The 24,695-nt window shown below is 38.0% G+C and overlaps 1 protein-coding gene across 1 annotated transcript in view; it reads right to left on the bottom strand.

The window, feature by feature from the left end:
• The window catches only part of USP38 (ubiquitin specific peptidase 38), a 40,457-nt gene extending 19,125 nt beyond the window's left edge, over positions 1 to 21,332 (bottom strand). Inside the window, exons 1-5 of the mRNA XM_033215355.1 lie at positions 19,606 to 21,332; positions 17,779 to 17,914; positions 9,942 to 10,071; positions 7,845 to 7,946; positions 2,221 to 2,379 (exon numbers count right to left, since the gene is read on the bottom strand). Of these exons, the coding sequence (XP_033071246.1) occupies positions 2,221 to 2,379; positions 7,845 to 7,946; positions 9,942 to 10,071; positions 17,779 to 17,914; positions 19,606 to 20,287 (1,209 nt within the window). The 5' untranslated portion in view covers positions 20,288 to 21,332. The remainder of the gene's footprint in view (positions 1 to 2,220; positions 2,380 to 7,844; positions 7,947 to 9,941; positions 10,072 to 17,778; positions 17,915 to 19,605) is intronic.
• Between the last annotated feature and the right edge of the window lie 3,363 nt (positions 21,333 to 24,695).

Raw genomic sequence — 24,695 nt, 5'->3', positions numbered from 1 at the left:
TAATCTCATGTTACCCATATAGAAAATTATTACAACATATGGATTTTTCTTATCAACTTGGTGAAGTATGAGATAACATTTCATGTGTAAATTATTTCAAGAATGAATAGAGCACTGGAGAGTTAAGGGAAGTTGGTAAAATCATTAGGGCTTATCCGGACTGCTATTAGCATCTGGCACTTAGACCTTAGCAAACAAACATTTTCTGAAGGAGTTTCAATCTTCTAATTTTTGTTGTTGTTGTTGTTGACAGCTAAGAGTGCTTTCTTTCTTTGGGCTTAGAGCGAGCCCCTTGTTTCTTCTGAGCCTATATGAGTTATCAGAATTTTCAACATGAAAAACTCTGACGAACTAAAGAATGGCAATCAATTAACAAGTGCAGCAACTATCATCTATGGATCCAATGTAGAAAGAGATTACCATCAAATCCACGCCACAATGCTCCTGTACATAATTTACTTCTGAAGTGTCAAAGTGTCACACTAGCAATATATATTAATTGCTTAACAGTCTGTGTTCTGAGCTCAACCAAAATAAGTTTGATTTAGTTAATGATACAGTAAAAACAACTGTTTTTAATCCATCTCAGATACAGAAGTAAAGATAAGACCTTTATATTGAAATTCAGATCTCAAAAAAACAAAAAACCACCAATAGGATTGATTTCTAATAATTTCTGATTAAGTTTGGCTGAGTTCAGTTCTCCAATTCTTTTGCTATACACTGATTATGCAGTAAGTTTACTGAGAGGAAAGTATGTTTATTGTGATCCAGTCTTCAACACAAACAGAAGTGCTTTTCAGGCTAGGCACAGTGGCTGATGCCTGTAATCCCAGTACTTTGGGAGGACGAAGATCAGTTGAGCCTAGGAATTCAAGACCAGCCTGAGCAACACAGTGAGGCCCCTTCTCTACCAAAACTAAAAAATTAGCCTGGCGTGGTGGCGTGCACCTGTAGTCCCAGCTACTTGGGAAGCTGAGGCAGGAGGGTCACTTGAGCTCAAGATGTAGAGGCTGCAGTGAGCCATGACTATGCCATTGCACTTCAGCCTGGGCAACAGAGCACGACTGTCCAAAAAAAAAAGTGCTTTTTAGATCCATTTACATATAAAATTGAAACACAGTATAACTCCACAAATAATTCAAGTAAAGATTCGAAACACTGATGAACAGTCCACAGCAAAAATATAATTCAAAAAGAGGTCAGGTGCAGTGGCTCACGCCTGTAATCCCAGCACTTTGGAAGGCCGAGGCAGGCGGATTACTTGAGGTCAGGAGTTTGAGACCAGCCTGGCCAACATGGTGAAACCCTGTCTCTACTGAAAATACAAAAATTAGCCAGGTGTAGTGGCAGGTGCCTGTAGTCCCAGCTACTCAGGAGGCTGAGGCAGAAGAATTGCTTGAATCCGGGAGGCAAAGGTTGAAGTGAGCAGAAATTGCACCACTGCACTCCAGCCTGGGTGACAGAGCGAGATTCGGTCTCAAAAAGAAAAAAAAAAAAGAATTAAAAAGGGGAAGAAATCAAAGTCAAATATTTATTAAACTCCATTTCCTGTATTCTAAGACATACTCTACATATACTTTAACACTTCTAATATTGGGGTGCAAATCTGATGCACGCATTAACGTAACATTTCTTTTTTTTTTTTTGAGACGGAGTCTTGCTCTTTCGTCCGGGCTGGAGTGCAGTGGCCGGATCTCAGCTCACTGCAAGCTCCGCCTCCCGGGTTTTACGCCATTCTCCTGCCTCAGCCTCCGGAGTAGCTGGGACTACAGACGCCCGCCACCTCGCCCGGCTAGTTTTTTTTGTATTTTTAGTAGAGACGGGGGTTTCACCGTGTTAGCCAGGATGGTCTCGATCTCCTGACCTCGTGATCCGCCCGTCTCGGCCTCCCAAAGTGCTGGGATTACAGGCTTGAGCCACCGCGCCCGGCCAACATTTCTTTTTAAACAAATTTCCCAAAAAGCTATTATAAATTTAAAGATATGCCTTATAATTGATGACACTGCAGAAATGAAGAAATATGGTTATTAATTTAGAATGGTGACAGCAGCAAGAAAGCAGTTACTCCCTAAGCATAAATGAAACCTGATTCTAACTGTATTTTTCAAACAAAAAGCCCATTACCATAAAATAGTAAATTGAGTAGCTGGTTATAAGAATGTTTCACCTTACTAATATAACACAACTCCACAAATATTGGTACAACTATCATCATACCTTTATTGCTTCCAGAATAGGTTCATAGAGATCTGGAAATCCAGAATAATGATACATCATACAGTGTATCAATTCTGTTAATTGTACTAAGAAGGCTGTACTGGAAGGCAGACCATCATTTTTGAAAGAATGAACCAAATTAACCACATGAGGAACAATCTGAAGAGGAAAAAAGGATAAACAGTGCTGACTTTATACAAATTGGTAACACATTCTCTAGCCTACAAACAGAATACAAACAATATATGATCAGCAAATACTTTTCTGTATGTTCAGTCACAGAGTTTTTCTATTAAGTTAAACATTTCTAAAATATCAAGGTAAATCTAGTTTTCGAAGTCACATATGACTGCAATCCCATATATGACCCCTCCCCTCATCCTTACCATCTAAAACATAAACTAAGGTATAAAATACGAATCTTAGTCATTGCTACCATTCTGAAAAATGCTGTAGGTTGAAATTGTTAGGGTTATTATATTTATCAGATCATTCAATGGGAATAAACATTTGAAAAACAATCCTAGAATTAGCTAAAGAGCTCCATCTAGTGTGAATTTAAAATTTTTTACTTGAAAGAATTAAAAGTACACTGCACATTAAAGTCTACTTCAAGAAAATCTTTACATGTGTAACTAACATTGCAGATCAGGTAATAAGATTACTTTTAGATAAGCACAGAGACTATGCCTTACGTTAGAGTGGCTATTCTTACTAACAAATCCCATTTCCCACCCTCCAAAAGATGAGATAGTTCTAAAAATAAATGGCATCAGAAACTTCTGTTAGTTTTAAAGGACTGGGGCTAAAAATAAAAGTGAAATCTACAATGATCATCGCTCATAAACATATAGAATATTGTTAATATTAATCATCAGCACAACCATCTTCTTTCATTGTAAAATTAAACTAAAAAGTCAATCAATCCAGAGCCAGTCATATCTTTAGGAGGTTATTAAAATGAAACAACTTCTATTTTACAGACATGGCTCTTTCCATTAGCATGATACTATATTTTTTCAATTAATTTTTAATTATAATCTGATACTATATATGTACACTTCTTATGGTAAAAGGTATTTTCTGTTCTATTTCTAGAACATTTTGGGGTTGCTAACTCATGGTAAAAAGCAAAGTTGTAACTCTGTTAGGGTCATACCATCAAACAGAAATAACAGCAATTATAGTAATAATTCATCAATTCCCTTTCCTTCCCACAAAAAGAACAATCACAGTCTTACAACACAGTGCTATTTCCATTCTGCTCTGTCTTGCTTTACATTTGTGCTTAAATCACACTGTAGCTTTTGCACTACCTTCTTTTATCTTACCTCCATCACAGGCATTGATGTGACCATAAAACTACCAGTTCCTAGTGAGTTCATTCTATTGCTACCACCTTTACATTTCTAAGCAAATATGAATTACACTTCTGTTGCATAAAGCCACATTTATCAGATATTCTCTTGCTAGAAGTCAGAAATCTAAATTGTTCTCTCAAAGGTGAAGGGAGACAGAAGAAACAAACATTTTAGAAGTGATTATTAAATTTATAATTCCAAATCTGTCAAAGTAGATTAGGTCTTTGTAATCGGGTTATATGGTTGTCTATTAGCATATCCTAAATGGTCAACACTATCATGACATGGAAATAAGACTTGGTCTTTCACAGTTATACAAATAAACTTCCAAGCAGGCTATTACCTTCTAAATGTGTGAAAGTTGATTTTTTTGAATAAGTGAAACTAAATTTTTTTTACATTATTATAATACTAAAGTTTTTGAGGAAATGTTTAAAACTTATTTAATTAGAAGCTTTGATTTTTTTTCTTTCTCCATTATTACTATCTGCCATGGTATCTGTTTAAAACAAATTTATTCTACTGGGTAAAATGCGTGAGAAAAGCAACCTGACCCGTAACACCACATATTCTAACATCAACTTTGGTTTGCCCTAAGATATTCTCAATGTATAATGAATTATGATGCTGATTCCAGATTATTGCTCATACTTAGCAACTCCTAAGCCCAAGTTCTTTACTGAGTTATTTGGAGTTACAGGTGATCTAACTACCACTTTACCCACTACAAGATTAAGGAATGTCCTCAATGTGGGCAATAAACATTAGAATGAATGATAAAGTTATGTCAGAGAATCTCCTTCCTAGAAATTTGGAAAACATCTTGAGTTGATTTTTGTATATGGTGTAAGGAAGGGGTCCAGCTTCAATCTTCTTCATATGGCTAGCCAGTTGTCAAAACACCATTTATTGAAGAGGAAGCCTTTTCCTCACTGCTTGTGTTGACAGCTTTGTCAAGATCAGATGGTCATAGGTGTGCAGCCTTGTCTGTGGAGTCTCTCTTCTGTTCCATTAGTCTATGTGCCTGTTTTTGTACCAGTACCATGCTGTTTTAATATACTACTATAGCCCTGTAGTATAATTTGAAGCTGGGTAGTGTCATAGCTCCAGCTTTGTTCTTTTTGCTTAGGATTGCTATGGCTACTCAGGTTCTTCTTTGGTTCCATATGATTTTAAAATAGCGTTTCTTTAGTTCTGTGAAGAATGTCGTTGGTAGTTTGATAGAAAGAGCACTGCATCTGTAAATTGCTTTGGGCAGTACGGCCATTTTAATGATATTGGTTCTTCCTATCCATAAGCATGGGATGTTTTTCCATTTGTTTGTGTCTTCTTGATTTCTTTGAGCACTGTTTTGTATTTCTCATTGTAGAGATCTTTAACCTCCCTGCTTAGCTGTATTTCCAGGTATTTTATTCTTTTTGTGGCAGTTGTGAATGGGATTGCCTTCCTAATTTGGCTCTTAGCTTGGCTGCTGTTGGTGTATGGGAATGCTAGTGATTTTTGTACATTAACTTTGTATCCTGAGACTTTGCTGAAGTTGTTTATCAGCTGAAGGAGCTTTTGGGCTGAGACTATGGGGTTTTCTAGATACAGAAACATATCATCTACAAATAGTTTCACTTCTTCTCTTCCTATATGGATGTCCCGTATTGCTTTCTCTTGCCTGACTACTCTGGCTAGGACTTCCAGTACTATATTGATTAGGAGTGATGAGAGAGGGCATCCTTGTCTTGTGCTGGTTTTCAAGGGGAATGCTTCCAGCTTTTGCCCATTGAGTATAATGTTAGTTGTGGGTTTGTTACAGATGCCTCTTATTATTTTTAGACATGTTTCTCTAATACCTAGTTTATCAAGAGTATTTAACATGAAGGCATGTTGAATTTATTGAAAGCTTTTTCTGCATCCATTGATATAACCATGTGGTTTTTGTCTTTATTTCTGTTTATGCGATTGATTTGTGTATGCTGAACCAACCTTGTATCCTAGAGATGAAGCCTACTTGATCATGATGGATTAACTTTTTTGAAGTGCTGCTGGATTTGGTTTGCAAGTTGAGGATTTTTGTATCGATGTTCGTTACATCAAGGATAAGACTTAAATGTAAAACCCCAAACTATAAAAACCCTGGAAGACAACCTAGGCAAAACCATCCTGGACATAGGAATGGGCAAAGATTGCATGACAAAGACACCAAAAGCAATTGCAACAAAAGCGAAAATTGACAAACGGGGTCTAATTAAACTTAAGAGCTTCTGCACAGCAAAAGAAACTATCAACAGAGTGAATAGACAACCTATGGAATGGGAGAAAATACTTATAAACTATGCATCTGACAAAGGTCTAATATCCAGCATCTATAAGGAACTTAAACAAATTTACAAGAGAAAAACCCGGTTAAAAAGTGGGCAAAGGACATGAACAGATGCTATTCAAAATAAGACATATATGCAGCCAACAAGCTTATGAAAAAAAGCTCAATATTACTGATCAGCAAAGAAATGCAAATCAAAACCACAATGAGCTACCATCTTCCTACCAGTCAGAATGGCTATCATTAAAAAGTCAAGGTTCAAAAAAAAGGGGAACACTTATACACTTGGTGGGAGTATAAATTCATTCAACCATTGTGGAAAGTACTATGGTGATTCTTCAAAGAGCTAAAAGCAGAACTAGCATTTGACCCAGCATTCCTATTACAGGGTATATGCTGAGAGGAATATAAATCATTCTACCATAAAGATACATGCACGTGAATTCACTGTAGCATTATTCACAATAGTAAAGACATGGAATCAATCTAAATGCCCACCAGTGACAGACTAGATAAACAAAATGTGGTACATATACACCATGGAATACTATGGAGCCATAATAATGAGATCATGTCTTCTGCGGGAATACGGATGGAGGTGGAGGCTATTATCCTTAGCAAACTAACCCAGGAACAGAAAACCAAATACCCCATGTTTTCACTTGTAAGTGGGAGCAAAATGGTGAGAACTCATGAACACAAAATAGGGGACAACAGACACTGAGGTCTACTTGAGCGGGGAGAGTGGGAGGAGATAGAGAAGCAGAAAAGATAACTATTGGGTACTGGGTTTAATAACTAGGTAATGCAATAATCTGTAAAACAAACCCATGTGACACGAGTTTACCTATGTAACAAACTTTCACATGTTTCCTTGAATCTAAAAGTTAAAAAAAATGTGGAAAACAAAGCCTTTTCTCAAATGTCTTACACATGATTGTGCCTGAAGGACAAATAATTGATGTTTTTTTCTTGGAAGACTTTGCTAGTACACCTGCTATCTTATTTCAAGTTTGAGTTTTGTTTTCTATTATACATATATAAGGTTATTGCTTGATGATTAAACTCACCAAAATTAGGGCAATTAACTGCAGAAATCACGCATCCTAAGTGGTAATATGTAATGTAATTACATGCTAGTAAGGTTTACTTACTACAAAGCCTGTGGACTTTCCTTCAGTGGAAATGAGACATTGAGCAACCTATGTGAATATATTCTAGATAAATAAAAACACCTGGAATTCTGAACTTCATTAGTCTTCTCTGACGTTTGTTATGGTGAATCAGTATTCCTAAGATTTTTCCATTGTGGGTTTATTGATAATGAGTTTCTAGTCCTATAAAACAGGATTAGACTTTGGAAGAATTAAGTAACCACACAAAGGCACTGTTTTCCTATGATGCCCTAGGGTGGTAAATGGACAGTTGACCAAAATTACAATTTGTCATTTCTCATCTGCAGTAACTGATAATCAAATAATTGAAATCAAATAAAAGCCAATGATTCAGCTGGCTTAAAGTGGTAGGATTCTAGATGTATTTTAAAGGTCAGTCAACAGGATTTGTAGGATGTAGGCTGAGAGTGAATGAAAAGCTTGCAAAGACTGATGTGTTTTCATACTTTCAAAATTCTACAGCAGTGCTTTTCAATCATTTTAATCCTTCTATACTGTTCATTTGTGCAACAGACATCCATCAGTGACATCTCCCATGTGAACAGTAACTCTCAACTGCTGGTAGTTGTTGCAAGTGGAGTAGTTTGAATAAGACACGAAAATACATTCTTAGAGGGAAATCTCACAATCTCAGTTTTCTAGGAAATCATAAAGCTACATGAAAACAGATTTGGGACTAACTTGCAATATTTTTACTACATAAAAATGTGACTCAATATTAAACTAAATTTTCAAAATGAGGCTTTTTCAAAGTGGAAAGCTTATGTCACAACTTACCAAATGGAACGCCTCTGGAGAATGCTGAAAGCTAAGCAGCATGTGAGAAAGAACTGCAAGAGCACCAGGTCTCACAAGAGGAAACCAAAGTCGATTAAAAACCTTCAAAATAAGACAAGACACCACCTTAAGAATTTGTAGGAAAATCATTAATCCAACAGTGGTTATTTTCTTAGAGCTAAAAATTATTTATATGAATGTCCCCTTCCTGGAAAGTTCTAACAAAACTTATGTAATTAAACTTTGGGAGAAGGATGAAGTTAGGAAATAACAACGTGACAGAGATCAAGGGTAATGTAATTGGCCTAACCCAATTGTTAAAACTCCCCAACGAAATAAAAATTTGTCAAATTATGTTTACAAGGCGACAGCTCCCGAGTCCACCATTCATTCAATTCACTCAACAAATATTTGTTAAGCATATACTATTACTTGTCCTAGTTCTAGGACTAGTGCTACAACAGTGGATCGAAATAAAAAAAAAATCTCTATCATACCGGGTTTACCATTTAGAGGGTAGGTAGAAACAATAAAAAGTAATACATTGTGGTAAGTGTTATTAAGAAATTTAAAGCAGGATATGATGAATAGAGAATGCTGTGTAGCAAAAAAATCTGCTGTTTTACATAGTGTTCAATAAATGCCTCATGAAAGAAGTGATATCCAATTATAAAACTGAAGGAAGTGAATAAGCCTTGCAAATATCTGGGATAAGAGCATTACAGGCAGGGCAAACAGCATTGCAAAGGCCTTGAGGGCTTCAGGCTGGTGTGCTACAGATGAAGAAAAAAGGACAGTGTAAGTGAAGCAAGAGACCGAGGCAATAACAGTGGGAGATGGGACTAGACAAAAAGTGGGCCAGAATACACAGGACCTTGTGTGATAAGTACGGGGGACCAAGAACAGGAGCACAAAGGCTGCTGCAGTCTTGCAGCAAGGGATGATGATGTAGGATCAGAGTGGTAGGATTCTGTCTGGATATATTCTAAAGGTGGTGTCAGTAGAATTTGTAGGATATGGGCTGAGAGAGAATAAAAAAAAGATAAGAATAGCTTCAAGGTTTTTGGCTTGAGCAAGTGAAAGGATAGAGGAGCCTCTAGGTCTGGGAGGGAAAAATCAGGAGTAAGATTGTAGATAAAGTGAATCTGACATTCATGTAAAGATAGATGGATACATGAATATGGAGTTCAAGGGAGAAAAATGGACTAAAAATATAAATCTGGCAGTCATCAAATTAGAGATGTTATTTAAAGCCACAGAACACCTATGCTGTGAGTATGCACTGGGAAGAAAATGGACCAGAGACTGAACTGTAAGGTATTCTAAAAGTTAGAGTAAGTACAGGAGACTGATATGCCTGTGAAGGAGGACAAAAATCAGGAGAGTATAATGTCTGTCCTGGAAACAAGAGGGAGTGACTGACTGTGTCAAATATTGCTGACAGGTCAAATGAGAAGAGGCCTGAGAAATGACTTGTGAGTTTAGCAACACTGGAAAGCACTGGTGTCAAAGGTAATTTTGGTAGAGTAATAGTGGTAAAAGCTTGATTAGGTGGACCCAAGAGATAACGGAAAGAATGTTTTCGTATTGGATATCTGAAAATGAAAAAATTATTTTAATTACTTATACTTTTTTTTTTTTTTGAGACAGAGTCTTGCTCTGTTGTCCAGGCTGGAGTGCAGTGGTGCTATCCTGGCTCACTACAACCTCTGCCTCTCAGGTTCAAGTGATTCTCGTGCCTCAGCCTCCTGAGCAGCTGGGACTACAGGCATGAACCATCATGCCCAGCTAATTTTTGTATTTTTACTAGAGACGGAGTTTTGCCATGTTGGCTAGGCTGGTCTTAAACTCCTGGCCTGAAGTGATCTGCCCGCCTTGTGCTGGGATTACAGGGGTCAGCAACCATGCCCAGAGTAAGTAATTACTTATATTTAAATGACATTTAAAACAAATTCTAAAGCCTATTCAAAACTGTTACTCCAAACAAACCAACAATAACATACTCAAAATTAGATGCTTTCAAGGATACCACCCAAGGATAAAAATATTGATTTTACGAGTCTATATATTCTAATAGATTTCCACACTCCCACTTACCAGTTCTATTTTCAGCAAAGTAACATCTATCAAAATAGTAAACTTCTGGACAGCTGCCAGTCCTTTCAGGAGTGCAATTACCCATGTATCCACATGCTGAGCCACTGGCCAGGATAGCCAGTCAATCATTCTGAAATTGAAGGAAAACGAAACAATCATTATTGAAAATATTTTCATTGAGTTAGAGATAACAAGAGTTACAGTAGATAACCACTCACTTTGTGAATAAACATTTACTGAATTTGCTGAGGAAAAGCACTGACCAAAATGTAGAAGTGAATGTAACAGGTGCTTGTCCTCATGGAGTTTCCAATCTTGTAAACTGATAGTTTCTCCTATTCAACATACTTCCAAGCAAAACTTAAAATTTATGCTATATAGTGGCATGGATTAAGTATTCCTTATCTGAAATGTTTGGAACCAGAAGTGCTTTGGATTTTCAATTATTTGCATTATATATTTACTGGTTGGGAATTTCAAATCCAAAAATTTGAAATCTGAAATGTCTCAATGAACATTTCCTTTGAGCATCATGTCAGCACTCAAAAAGTACTGGATTTTCGAACATTTCAAATTTGGGATGCTCAACCTGCATCAAGAATTTATTAGGCAAATTTACCCTAAAAAGAGCAGCCAAAATGTAATCTGAACTAAGATATATGAATATGAACCAAGATTCCTCCTTCCTGGTGACTACAATCTAATACGAAATGTACTGTTTAAAAAGCCTATATTTTGAATTGTGAAAGAGGTATCTTTATCTTTTTCAAAATCCTACTATACGAAGACAACAAAAAGAAACTTCAAATATATAAAAGAGCACTAAGTCTGTAAATATTGTAAAGGCCTCATTTTGCACCAACGAGTGCTTTTCTTGAATACCAACCCAATTTAGTGGAAAAAAAAGAAAGTAATATGGGATCTGACAGAGACACTCCCTAAAGTTAGATCTCTACCACAATGAAGATTGATACAACTCTTTCAGAAAGCAACCGAAGGATGGACGTGGTGGCTCATGCCTGTAATCTCAGCACTCTGAGAGGCCAAGGTGGCTGGATCACCTGAGGTCAGAAGTTCAAGACCAGCCTGGCCAACATGGTGAAACTCCATCTCTACTAAAAATACAAAATTTAGCCAGGCATGGCGGCACATGCCTGTAATCCCAGCAACTTGGGAGGCTGAGGCAGGAGAATGGCTTGAATCCGGGAGGCGGAGGTTGCAGTGAGCCGAGATCATGCCATTGCACTCCAGCCTGGACAACAGAGCGAGACTCTGTCTCCAAAAAAAAAGAAAGCAACTGAAGCAAATGTTCATATAATTTGACCTAGTAGTCCTCTTTTTGGGATTATATACTAAGAAAATAGAAGGGGGAAAAATGAGTTTTTGAAGCCAGAGTGACTGGTTTAAAAATCTCAATTCGCCATTTATTAGCTAGGAGACCCTAAATACCTACACAGCTTATTTAACCTCTCTGTGTCTGTTTCCTCATCTGTAAATTATACATAAACATGCTTATTTTACAGCACTGTTGTGAAGATTAAATGAATTAATCTATAACACTGGAAATACTGTGAATGCCTCTCTTCCACCAAATGTTAATACATGTGGCAATAAATAAATACCTTGATTGTACAAAATGCAAATATAAATACTAAGGACATAAATACATTACTAAAATAACAACTACTATGTTAAAAGGACTAACATCTTTTTTCTTTTTGAGACACGGTCTCACTCTGTCGGCTTACTATAAAGTTCGTCTCCTAGGCTCAAGCGACCCTCTCTCCTCAGCCATCTGAGTAGCTAGGACTACACAGGTGTGCATTACCACAACTGGCTAATTTTTGTATTTTCTGAGCTGGGGTTTTGCCAAGGGGGTTGCCTGAGCTGGTCTTGAAATCCTGGCCTCAAGTGATTTGCCCACCTCAGCCTCCTAAAGTGTTAGGATTACAGGCGTGAGCCACTGCGCCGAGCCAAAGGACTGACATCTTCATTAATACGGTTATTTTCACAACAGTTTTGTTATACAACTATCTACATTAATGCTGGAATGTTATTTTTATTAAGGTTTTTGCTTTTAAGATTAAAATGTCCATTTGGATATTAAGAGTGGTCCCAGTCCAAATGCAGGTTAACTACAAGTTATGTGTATATTCCCTCTATTCTCTACACAAATTTTATTTCTTTTCTTGTTTTTCTGGCCTTTCCAGCAATGATGGTGACAAGTCATTAACGTAGTCCTTGACAGCTATTCCACATCTTCCAACTATTGTTGGAGTGATTCTCATAAAATTTTGTGGCCATTCTACTTATACAGAGTAGCAAAGCAGAGACACACTTGCATTTGTATACGGAGGATATTCACTGTAGCACTGTTTATGGTATAGAAAAACTGCAAACAACCTAAATGATTGTCAATAAGGAAATGGCTAAAGATACTATGGTACTGATACTATGGAACGCTATATAGAGCTTGAAATAATAAGATAGATGTACATGAATCTATCCATAAGGAATCTAAAATGGAAAGAGCTGAGAAATTGTTGAAGATGGAAAAAAAATACTAGTGTAGTTTTTTAAAAAAACGATTTTAGTTTAAAAGAAAATCATGTGAACACATATATGTAAATATGGACATAAAAAAGATGTAATCTAGAGGCAGGGTATGTGTGAGTACATCTTGGCTCTGTGGATTCTTTGCATCATGGGAAGTCACACTGTCAGAGAAGAACCAGACAGGGCTCACCAGAATACAGGTCTCAAGGCCAGAACTCCATTTAGCTCAGTCTAAAGAGAGTACTGAGAGAGGGTGAGAGCACAGAGAATAGAAAATTCCACTTGGCCATGGCTTTTCATTATCCTTCATTACTCAGTCAGCCTTTTTGTCATCCTTTCCATTTCTGCCTTTACATCTCAAAAGCTTCCATTCTTTACCTTATTTCATGTATGCCAATCTCCGGACCACCTATAAACTAACTTCGTATCAGATGTTATACAGATCAGAAGCTGCTGTGGTCTGAATATTTGTGTCCTTCCAAAATTCATATGTTAAAATCTAATCCCCAATGTGTTGGTATTAAGAGGTGGGGCCTTTGTCAGGTGACTAGTGACTGGGATTAGAGGCTGAAGGGGGCACCCCTGCTCTTTCTGCCATGTAAGGACACACAGAAAGCTGCATCTAAAGGAAAAGGCCCTCATCAGACACCAAATCTGCTTGACCAATTTAATGAAGAAAGAAAAAAAAAAAGTAATATGGGATCTGATAGAGACACTCCCTAAAGTTAGATCTCTACCACGATGAAGACTGGTACAACTCTTTCAGAAAGCAACTGAAGGCCGGGCGCCATGGCTCACGCGTGTAATCTCAGCACTCTGGAAGGCCAAAGCGGCTGGATCACCTGAGGTCAGAAGTTCAAGACCAGCCTGGCCAACATGGTGAAACCCCATCTCTACTAAAAATGCAAAAATTAGCCAGGCATGGTGACCTTGGATTTCCCAGCCTCCAGAACTGTGGGAAATAAATTTCTGTTGTTCATAAATAACCCAATCTAAGATTTTTTTTACAGTAGCCCAAACAGACTAAGTGAGAAAGCATTCATGAAATAAAGATTTGTGTATTACTGTGTCTGGTGCTGAGAATATAACAGTAAGGTATGGTTTCTGTCCTTAAAAAGGGAAGAAAAGTTAGGAAATTTGTCAACAAGCACACAATTATCAAATAATAGTACTGGCATTTCAACTAAGCTCTGCCAGTACAGAATGCAATGTTTTTTGCCACACTTTAATTATATTCCAGTTCTGTTTCAATTTGATTGGACTTGCGCATGTCTGTTCTGTTTCAATTCGGTTGGACTTGCGCATGTCTGTTTCTTCTCCGGTACAGGTAGGCACTGCAGGATAAACTATTTTTATGGTTAACTATAGGAATCTTATCCACCATGTATCAGTGATTATCAATTTGAATTCTAAGGACACTTTCTTTTAACCCTAGTATACTGATTTAATATCTTACTATTTAAATAACATTTAACTATATACTTGTTATTTACGTACTCCACGACCTGTCTCCTCCATTAGATTGTGAGCTTGACAGCAGTAATCTCTCATGTATCTTTGGATTCCCAGCACTTAGTGCCTGCCACTGAGTAGGAACTCAAATTTATTAACTAAATGAAAGCATTTCTTTATATAGCTAAAGAAAAATACATGCAACTTTAAAACCATAACAGTAAAACTGGCAAAATTATGAAAGACACCATAATCGTCTTGGTTTAATTGTAATTTATGGAGAATAACACCAATTTCCACTTTTACATGGCAGCTTGCAGGCTATAGGCAGCCTTCCCTTTTATTTGTCCCAATGTTTTAAACACTGGGAAATTTCACATAGAAAACTGGATTTTAGGCTTCTTTTGAAAAATCAGATCAAACAAGACTGGATTCCAATTTCTTTGTATCAACAGAGAACTGGAGTTCATGATCAGTTTTCTCTTTTAGAAGGTACTTATGTATCCCATTCTCTATCATTTAACTTATACCTGGCCTATTTCATATTTTAATGTTACATTTGCATTTCTATGGATTATAGAAAATGACTGTAAACATGATCACTGCTATGTCTGGGAAAGTATAGTGCACAGGGAGGTATAAGGTGGGAGGAGGATGGTAAAAACAAATATCACTATCCCTTTCAGTTACATTTTCTATATAAGAGTAATTACTTCAGGTAGATTATGGGTAAATAGGATCACGCAGGCTATACTGGAAATGTAATACAAAAACTAGGTACAACTCCCCATAGAAACAAATAGGTAAAAACTAGTTTCCAAATACATCTTGAAAAAAAATTCCTAAATTGGGTACTACAACTGTTTTTGAAGAGGCTTGAACATTAAGAGGACTGAATGCCAAGAAATGGAATATGAATTCAACTTAGTAGGTAGTGGAAGTCACTACAATGTCTTGATTGAAAGAGAAAAATCAGGAGTCCAGATGATTAAGATAAGAAAAGTAAGTCACTGCTAGCAAAAAGACGAACTAAAAAACTGTGCAACGAGGAAAGCCTGATTTCTTCAGGACAGCGGGGATAGAATAAGCGTCATTTTAAGAAATGTCCTAAAGAAATAATCCAATGGACTTATTAATTATGTTAATCAAAGGGAATGAAAGAAAGGATGGAGTTAAAAATTGCTTATAGGTTTGTGACCAGATATCTAGAATTAGTGTCAATTTAAGTAAAAAAAGAGAAAAAAAAAAAACACCAATATCAGGCCATGAAGATAAGTTCTGCCTCTAAGAGAGTGACCCTAAGTGAGAAACTTGACTACCTTGGTTTGTGTCTTCATGGGTGACTATCTCAAAACCGGGAGCCAGATTTAAGTTCAAATACCGGATTCACTGATTATTACCTGAATGAGCTTGGGTAAACAATTTAACCTCTCAGTTTCCTCAACTATGAGATGGAGCCAATAACAGTACCTATTTCAAAAGACTGTGGTGAGTATTAAATAGTTTATGTCGTGTAAAGAAAATCTGCTACTATTACCCTATGCAATGAAAGTGATGGACCAACTAATTTCTAATTTCACTTCCAGCTGTAAAATCTATAATTCTCTGCATCTGTTTTACTAGGAGGAAATACAAGTTATAATACATTCATCCCAAAGGGAAAGACACTTCAGTGCTGTTACAGTCACACTGACAAAAGTGTGCTGCTGCTAAATAAGGTAAAGAAGGAGTTACATTATGAAGAGATGAAAAAGGTAAGAGTTTCTTAAAAGTAAATGAACAACGAGAACTTTACATAAAGACTTGGAAGTCAGCCACATACAGATCAGAATTGATAGTGATGATAGTAATGGGAAGGAAGAAAATAAAAAGAATAGATACAGAAAGAAATTCCTAACAGTATGGTGTCAGATAAGAATTTCAAGAACAATGAATACAAAGATATCAAGGAGATGAGAATAAAAATACAGATTATCAAACACAGCAAGGGGGATCATCATAAATTAAAAGCAATGGGGGTAGAGGTCACAAAACAGGAAAAACATTTACATAAGAGTTTTCTCTTACATACAAAACACTTTCACAAATTTCTGAAAGTCAAAGAGGAAATGAACACTATGAAACTGGAAGTAAAAGTTACAGATAAATTGATTCAATTATGTTTAAGAGCACAAGAAGAAAGAAGAAATGCTAGAAGAGGAAGACCTTTTTAAACAATGAAGTGAAAAGGGTTAGGATAAGGTGGAGAAAATCAAAGTCCCTAGAGTTTGTGTTATAGAGAGTGAAGTTAGTACAAATGCAGCTGAGAACTCAATATGAATACCTGAGTTTATACGTTACCTTATAATTATAATTTTATAACAGGAGCACAGAAACCCTTTTGTCCAAATCCTTATATTGTATTTAAATGTGCTTAATATACACACACACACACAGGAAAAGAATTAAAAAACAAAAACAGGCAGGTATTAAATAAGAACAGGCAGACACAAAAAACTCAATTAGAAAAAAATAGTCACTGAAATAAAGAAACTCAGTAAGTAAGCTCTACAGATGAGCACCTTTGAAGAGAAAATTAGTGAACTATAAAACAGTATTGATATTCTTCCCCTCAGATATCCACAGGCTTGCTTCTTCACATCCTTCATGCCTTCACTTCATGGTTACCTTAGTGAAGACTTCTTCATCCATCTTATTTAAAATTGCAAACCACTTCCCCACAATCTGTCCCCCTTCCTGTCTACTCCTATCCCTCTTTTTGTCTGCCTTTTTTTCAAACACGTATCACTATCTAACATACTAAATTATTTTACTTATTATATTTAATCAAATCTAAAACAAATTCAATTTTAAGATGCATAATTAGCTTATGTGCCACCAAGACAAGAAAAGTCATGCCAATTTTACTAGGACACGAATGACTGGGCATTTCTACATTTAAACATCTTTGAAATTAGAAGACATGTTGGAATCAATGAAGTGTGTTATTAAATTACTGTCTGCCTCCCCAAGTAGAATGTAAGCCTATAGGGCAGATATTTTTATCAGTTTGTTTGAGGACATTTTGAACACTGCCTGGCATTCATGGTAAGTACTCAATAAGTGTGGTTTGAATAAATGAATGAATGACTGAATAAAAGTGCCAAAGTGCTGAGAAGGGCAAATAATATTAAGATTATACCTAGAAATGTAAGAATAAAATTATAGAACATTAGGGATAAAGAGAACATAAAAGTTTCCAGAAAAGCTGACTACTCACAAAGGAATGAGTCAGATTGACAGGTGACTTCCCACCGGCAACAATAGATGCCCAAAGGTAATACAGTATTATTTTTAAAATGCTAAGAGAAAACGGCTATCAAATTAGAATTCTGTATCTTGCCAAATCTGAGAAACTGATTTAAAACTGAGAAAGAAAAAAAATACAAACAGGCGAAGGCAAACAGTGTATTACACATTGAGCCTGGTTGAGAGAGAAAGTAAAGTATATACTTACTAAGAAAAAAAAACGCAAAAGAAAAATAGGTTGCAGGAAACAATGATGAGCAACAAAATTAGTGAAATGCTGTATACTGATAATCCAATCAGCATCTGCGTATGTGTGTGTATATTTTGGGAATTAAAGTTGAACTGAAAATAGATTTGTGAATTATTGGGATGCCTGTCAACGCTATAAGGTAAACAATTCCAATCTATTTGGAGAATATCTACATATGTCATTCCATGATTTTAGTTTTAAACATTCATAAGTTTTTCATTACTCACAAAATACAAAGTATTTCCTCTTCCCAAATCTACAATTACCATTAATAGTGTCATGAAGAAGTACCTGCAAAGGGCTTGGGTCATACTTGCATCTTTTACATTTGGATCTGTAGTAAGGCTCCTGATGAGAACTGTAATCATCTGAAGAGGAATATGCTGCACAAGGCTTGCCAATGCTACAGAAGGTTCAAATGATGCATCTGTTTTTTCAATTAAAAAGAAAAGGGAACATGGCAAGTACGTTCAAGTATTTAAAAAGAACAACACTTTACCAAAAAAAACAAAAGTAATTGCAGCGAAGGTGTTAATTAGGAAGGATTATTATGCTACACCCTCATGCGTAGACTCTAATTTACAAGGAATGTTAAATTACAGGAATGAAAGATTAAGAGTGAGCAGCAATGATCACTCATACTATAGACAGAATACTAAAATATATTGCTATGGTTAGTCCATAAGTTACTTTAATTTTTCATAATCTATCGACTTATTGTTGTGCTAAAATATTAACTTGTAAATCACAATCAGAAAGGAAATATGAAGAAACATAAAGTATCATTTCAACTTCTACTTCAGACCCTCCAAAATAACTTAAAACTTATTGATCATTACATCTCTCTAAGGAAGATTTAAAAAAATCTCTTAAAGTAGAAATTAAGGTGACTTTCGGGGGCACTTAAGTATCATTTCAACTCCCACTTCAGACCCTCCAGAATAACTTAAAACTAGTCATCATTACATTGCTCTAAGGAAGATTTTAAAAAATCTCTTAGAGTAGAAATTAAGGTGACTTTTGGGGAGACTTTGCTTAAACTGGATACAAATTAAGCAAATCCAAGACGTACCTTTACTGCTACAGTTGAAAAAATTTGGCAGGAACCTAACACTTATGACAACACAGGCAATACAAGTAAAATTATAATAAGAAAAGAAAAACCAACTCAGATACTGCAAATACATCGTTTGTAATTCTTTCATAAATATATTAAATTCATCAGAACATAGAATGCTTGTTAAAACCCCATCTTTACTTCTGGTTCTTAAGATAAAAAGAGGACACGTCCCTCACAAGTTCCATCTGAACAGCCAGACAGTCCCTACTGGTGGTATAAATGAAGGAGAATGCTTGCACCAAGCAGAGCGGAAATGAACATGGTTTTGAATCTATTCAGACCTGAAAGGTCCAAGACAGAACAAGGAAGGTAGAGGTACTGGTAAAATTCTTGGGCGAGAAAGCATTTTCTAGGCAAGTATCATGTGACCCTTCTCTGCTTTCTGAGAATGCAGTTCATGGGCACTAAAACAAATATTTAAATCCTCGTACTCTTTTTCCTTCCCTCATTCTATCTGTATCCCTCCTTTGTCTACTAGATACTGTAGACAAAAAATGTCAGTATTTAAAAACTTCATAGTTAACTGGGATAATCCAGTAATAAAACAAACTGCACAATCCATTAATTCAAAAATGAGGAAATACAAAAATGGGGGGAAAATTCATTACAAAGGGAGAGAGACACGAACAATAAATACTATGGTAAACGTCACGCTACCATTAGTCACTAATGAATGGAAGCTTTCTGCAGTAGCTGTCATCCTCAAAGCATTCCAAATAACTTGAGCAGAGGCTGGGTAATTAAGTAACTTGTTTAGTGCCAAAGGTCTTAGACCTGGACGTTCTCAACCTTTAAAATGGGAACGCTGCCTGTTTTTAAAGTACGAAGTGACGTCCTGAATAAGGTAGTGAATGTGAATAAATCTGGGATGAGGGTATTAGGATTTGCTCTCCCTTAAGAATGTTTTCAGGGCAGTAGGAAAACAGTGTGAAAGTGTGTGTTCAAGAGAGACACATACTGAATTTTTATGAGATATTCTGAAAGATAATGACCCTTACCTGTGGAAGAGATGCTTGCAAACACTTCCTGCAGAGAAGGCAGCAGTGTGGTAGGCTCAGCCTTCCAGATGTTCTGCAGCAAGTTACTCACTTTTGTCACCTGGGAGACATATTCCCGCAGCTCCCTCTCCTGGGTGGACACGCACTGGAAGTGGCCTATCGTTCGAACCAGCTGTTGACAGAACGTGATGGACAATTTCCCCTTGGGAATGCATTGCACGAAGTCGGTCAGAAGGTCGCTCAGTCGGGCACAGAGCTGCGGCTCCGGTCTCTCACACACCATCCGTAACACCTCTACCTGCAGGAGGCTGAAGAGATCCAGCACCGACGGACAGCTCATAATCAGCTTCAGGCCGTTGTGAATGTAGTCCAGGATGGCTACATCCTTCCTGTCCAGAGAGTGGTAGCCCTGATGAAGGAGGCCCAACACGAAGGTCTTGTTGAAGAAGGACTCGAACTCTGGCCGGTGGTATCGTGCGTAGGCCTCCAGCACCTGGTGCCCCACCTGCCGCTGGAAAGGGTCCTGGCCCTCCAGGATGAGCCGGGTCGTCAGGTCAAACATGGCCTCGCACTGCGCCTCGTCTAGCCAATGCTCCGCCGATTCCACCACCTTCCGCACAATCACCCTCTTGAGGGGCAGGGGATGCGAAGAACTCACAAGGCCCTCCAGGATCTTGTCCATTGTCGCCACACAGCAAGGCCAGGGCCAGAGGATAAGGAGCGGGTGGCGGCAGCCCCGAGGTGGGGCAGGAGAGCCCCGGGGCGGAGGTGAACTTGGAGCGCCGCAGCAGCAGCGTGACGGGCCACCGCCACCGCCGCCTCAGCAGCCACATTTATGGGACAGGGAGACCCATCCAAGCTGGGGCGAGAGCTGGCGAGCCTGGAGAACGTAAGAACCGACACCTGCGGCTGGCCTAAGGCGCCAGAGGCCCGTACTCCGCCGCCGCCCCGGGCCCTCGATCCCTCTCAGCATCAGCTTGGAGAGGCCTGTCGGGACCCCCGGCGGCGTCGGCGGGAGCTCAGGGCCCGGGGCTGCTAGCCGGTGGGTGGAGGAAGCGCGCCTCCGAGTTCCGGGTCAGGTGTGGGCGTCCAGGCTTCAGCAGATCGTGAGAAGAAGCCGGCCGCCGGCTGAGTCAGGAGGCGCTGTCACGGAGGGTGCTGGGATCAGCCGGGTAAAAGAGACCGAAGCGACACCCTTTGACCCGGATTTTGAAGTGCCGGCAAACAGGAAGTGAAGGACCTAGGAACCTCCAGAAAGGACCGCCCCTCTGGCAAGGACCGCCCCTCCGCCCGTCTCTTCCTCCCTTCTTCCCTCTCTCCCTCCCTGCTTCCCCAGCTTCCGCCCGGAGTCGTAGACTCCCTTCCCCCGGCACTCGGAGCCTCCTTCCCGCCCCGCAGCGCAGGTGCGGCGACTGCCGCGTCACTGGAGAGTGTGTCGAGTCACAGGCGGTCTTCCGCACGGAGCGTCCCCGGCGGACGCTGCGCAGATGGCTGCGACCGTAGGATTCTCGCCGGCTAGTCTCCGTCGGTTCCGCCTGCGTCAGGTTACTCGTGAAAACTCGAGAAAGTGCTATTTATGTGAAATCCGAGGAAAAGAGCATTTGGGGGAAAAGTAAGGAAAACTCAAAACTCGGATTGAGAAGACTTTGCCTTGGCTCATTAATTAAGAATTACGCTTGCGCGCCTAAATGCCGCTGCCCTTATCGTGCGATGTCGGTATTGAAGTAAGAGCAGTACCGCCGGCATACCTAGCATTTAGCGGCCATCAGTATCAGTAGCAGGCCTCTAGCAAAAAACCAGTTAGTGAGCCATTCATTGTACCATATCGAAAATTATGAGCCGTCCAAAAAAGTGTGAGGAGAGTAAGGAAAATGGCAGATTAGAATTCAAGTATTTTTATTCCTGTGTCATACAAAAGAGTACTTTGAAAATAGAAAACCAGGTGGAAATACCACAAAACTCATTGTGTATGTTGACATTGAAGATGGTTTACAATACGGAAGAACAGATGCAATCATGCTTGTTCTCTTTCATGCCAAATTCCAGAGATTCACAATAAGAGTTTAAACTTCAATCAGAGGTGTTTATATTGGAAAATATTGCCTAACTATAGCGCCCTTCAGGCTTGGTTATTATAGTTGTGAAACTAGACATTAAGGCCCTGTAATACAGACAAAATAGGTTATTTAAAATGTCCCGTAGAAAAATGAACAAAAATCTGTTACTTCAGTTTGCTAGAGTGTTTTTTTTTTTTATACCAAGTTACAAACACGATTATACTAACATATTTAACACATTGATTATGGTAGTCTTACGAAGAGCGGTTTAGAGGAGACAGGAGCTGAGTAAAAGGGAACTTAAGACCAAGTTGAGTTGTAGGAAGATACCGAAGATAAAAGAGAATTGAGGTAATTGATCTATCCATCATGCTAGAGACAAGAATGATTTTGGAACTTTCCTTTTTCCAATAGGCAGGAGGTGAAGGTACAGGTACAGAGATAGTTGTCTTTACTGGGAATAATGCCACAGTGGAAGACAAAAATAATATAGAAAATAAACTATTAAGAAGGAATTAAGTATTAAGAAGGAGTGTGGATTTGAGGTGGAGTGGAGGAAATTTGGAATTCGTCTTTGTGCTAGGAAACTGACAGGATGAATGAAGATAGCTGAATGGTACCAGTGAAGTGATTATTCCAAAGTAGACAAGAAAAAAATATTGGTAAATTTAAAACTTGACATTACTTTGAACTGTCTGTAACATTTTCTTCTTTCTGTTAATACTAGGTCTTGAAAAATTGAATATTACAAAATAAGATGTCTAAGAGAACATAATGCTATTAATTCATATAAATTACATAATATTATAATATTAGACTTCCAAAAGCACCATGACTGTATTTTAAAAATACCTCTTGAATGATAGATGTATGAAATGAAATATTAGGTTTTTATACCAAGATAGTCAAAACTTTTTGCCACTAGTTAAAAAAATGTGTATAATACTCTCTTTTATAAGATTTCAGTTGAAAGTGGCCAACTTTAAATTTATTTTATAGCATAACTAAAAATTCTGTAATAATACCATGGTCCTTTTTAACATTTTAAAATATTTTCAGAAGTCTGTGGAAGATTGTTTTTTGCAGTGAGTCATGCCACTAATCATTGGATTAGTGGGTGCTATCATAATGGGCATTAAAATTTTGTATAAAGTTTTAGTCTAAGGCCTCAATTGCTAATTACATGGTTTTACAAATATGTTAGATCTGAGAATGGGAGCTGAGTGATGGGGATGAAAGAGATAAAGCACAGGATAGGGAGTGATTGTTTACTGAGCAACCTCTGTGTTCCTGGAACTCAATATATTATACTTTACCCTTAGTTCTCAAAACAGGGTTTCGGAAGTAGATGTTAATAGCTGCATTTTATAGATAAGATACTGAAGCCAAAGGAGGTTAAAAAAAAATCACGTCTGACTCTAGAGTCTCTATTATTTCCATCATACTATTAGATGAAAAGTGTGTGTGTTTATATTTGTGATATGCAAAGAGAAAAGGCAGTTCCAAAAGCAGTGGTTAGAGTTGGTCAACTGCAATAACATTATTGTGAGGTTACTTTTCTCCTAGGAAATTTATATTATACCACCTTAATAGAATCAAAAGCAAACTGATTGTATAGAGAGGACTGTGATTAATACACCATCATATGAAGTAATTACAAATAATCCCTGACTTTATGAAATTTATGTTCATATGCGTTTTTTAAGTTGTAAAGAAAATAAGACAGGAAAGAAACATACCAACCACTTTGATATAGTTTTTGTTTTAATGACTTAAAATGGACACCAAGCTAATCTCATGACCCTATTTCATTTAATTTTTTTCACAGTGCAAAGTGAAAGCAAGTTTATTAAGTAAATGAATAAAAGAAAATTAAAAATTAAAAATATACCATTGGCTACTTCATAGGCAGAGCAGCCTCACTACCCTATTTTAAATCTTCCAGTGCTTATCATCTTAAAATTCAAATGGCTACTGTTGACTTTAAGGCCCTCCATAAAGTTGCTCTTGTGTCTTTTCCTACCATTCTCCTCATTTATTATATGTTTACAGCCTTTTTCTGTCCTCTAGAATCTAAGCTTTGTGAGGTCCAAAAACAAACCCCGTAATTTTCTTAGTTACCTCTATATCTAGCAGTTAGAACACTAAACAATCTAACAATTTTGGGGGTATGTGTGTGTGTGTGTGAGTGTGAGATGGAGTCTCACTCTGTTGCCCAGGCTGGAGTGCAGTTATGTGAGGTTCAAGTGATTCTCCTGCCTCAGCCTCCTGAGTAGCTGGGATTACAGGCACTCACCACCACACCTGGCTAATTTTTGTATTTTTAGTAGAGATGGGGTTTCACCATGTTGGCCAGGCTGGTCTTGAACTCCTGACCACAAATGGTCTTCCCACCTCAGCATCCCAAAGTGCTGGGATTACAGGCGTGAGCCACCGTGCCCAGCTTAATCTAACAATTTTTTGAACGAATGAACTTTTAAAAAATGAAATGAAAAACATGGTTAAAAAGAAGTCCTAAGGAATCTACACAATAATTTCTAGAACTAAAAAACTCAGCAGGGTTTCAGAACATAAGAGAATAGACAAAAATCAATTGTACTTTTATGTACTAGCAATGAACACATGGAAACCAAAATTAAAAATATAGCATTGATAATTGCTCAAAATAAAAACTAGGTGTAAATCTGACAGTGTATTTACAGGACTCATGCTGAAAACAACCAAACACTGATGACAGAAATCAAAGATCTGGCCGGGCGCGGTGGCTCAAGCCTGTAATCCCAGCACTTTGGGAGGCCGAGACGGGCGGATCACGAGGTCAGGAGATCGAGACCATCCTGGCTAACACCGTGAAACCCCGTCTCTACTAAAAAAAAAAATACAAAAAATTAGCCGGGCGAGATGGCGGGCGCCTGTAGTCCCAGCTACTCGGGAGGCTGAGGCGAGAGAATGGCGTAAACCCGGGAGGCGGAGCTTGCAGTGAGCTGAGATCCGGCCACTACACTCCAGCCTGGGCGACAGAGCGAGATTCCG

This window comes from Trachypithecus francoisi, unplaced genomic scaffold (assembly GCF_009764315.1).
Source record: "Trachypithecus francoisi isolate TF-2019V2 unplaced genomic scaffold, Tfra_2.0 Lachesis_group1, whole genome shotgun sequence".
NCBI lineage: Eukaryota > Metazoa > Chordata > Mammalia > Primates > Cercopithecidae > Trachypithecus > Trachypithecus francoisi.
Note: the sequence above shows the minus strand (reverse complement) of the source record. Positions and strands in the feature narration are given on the sequence as shown.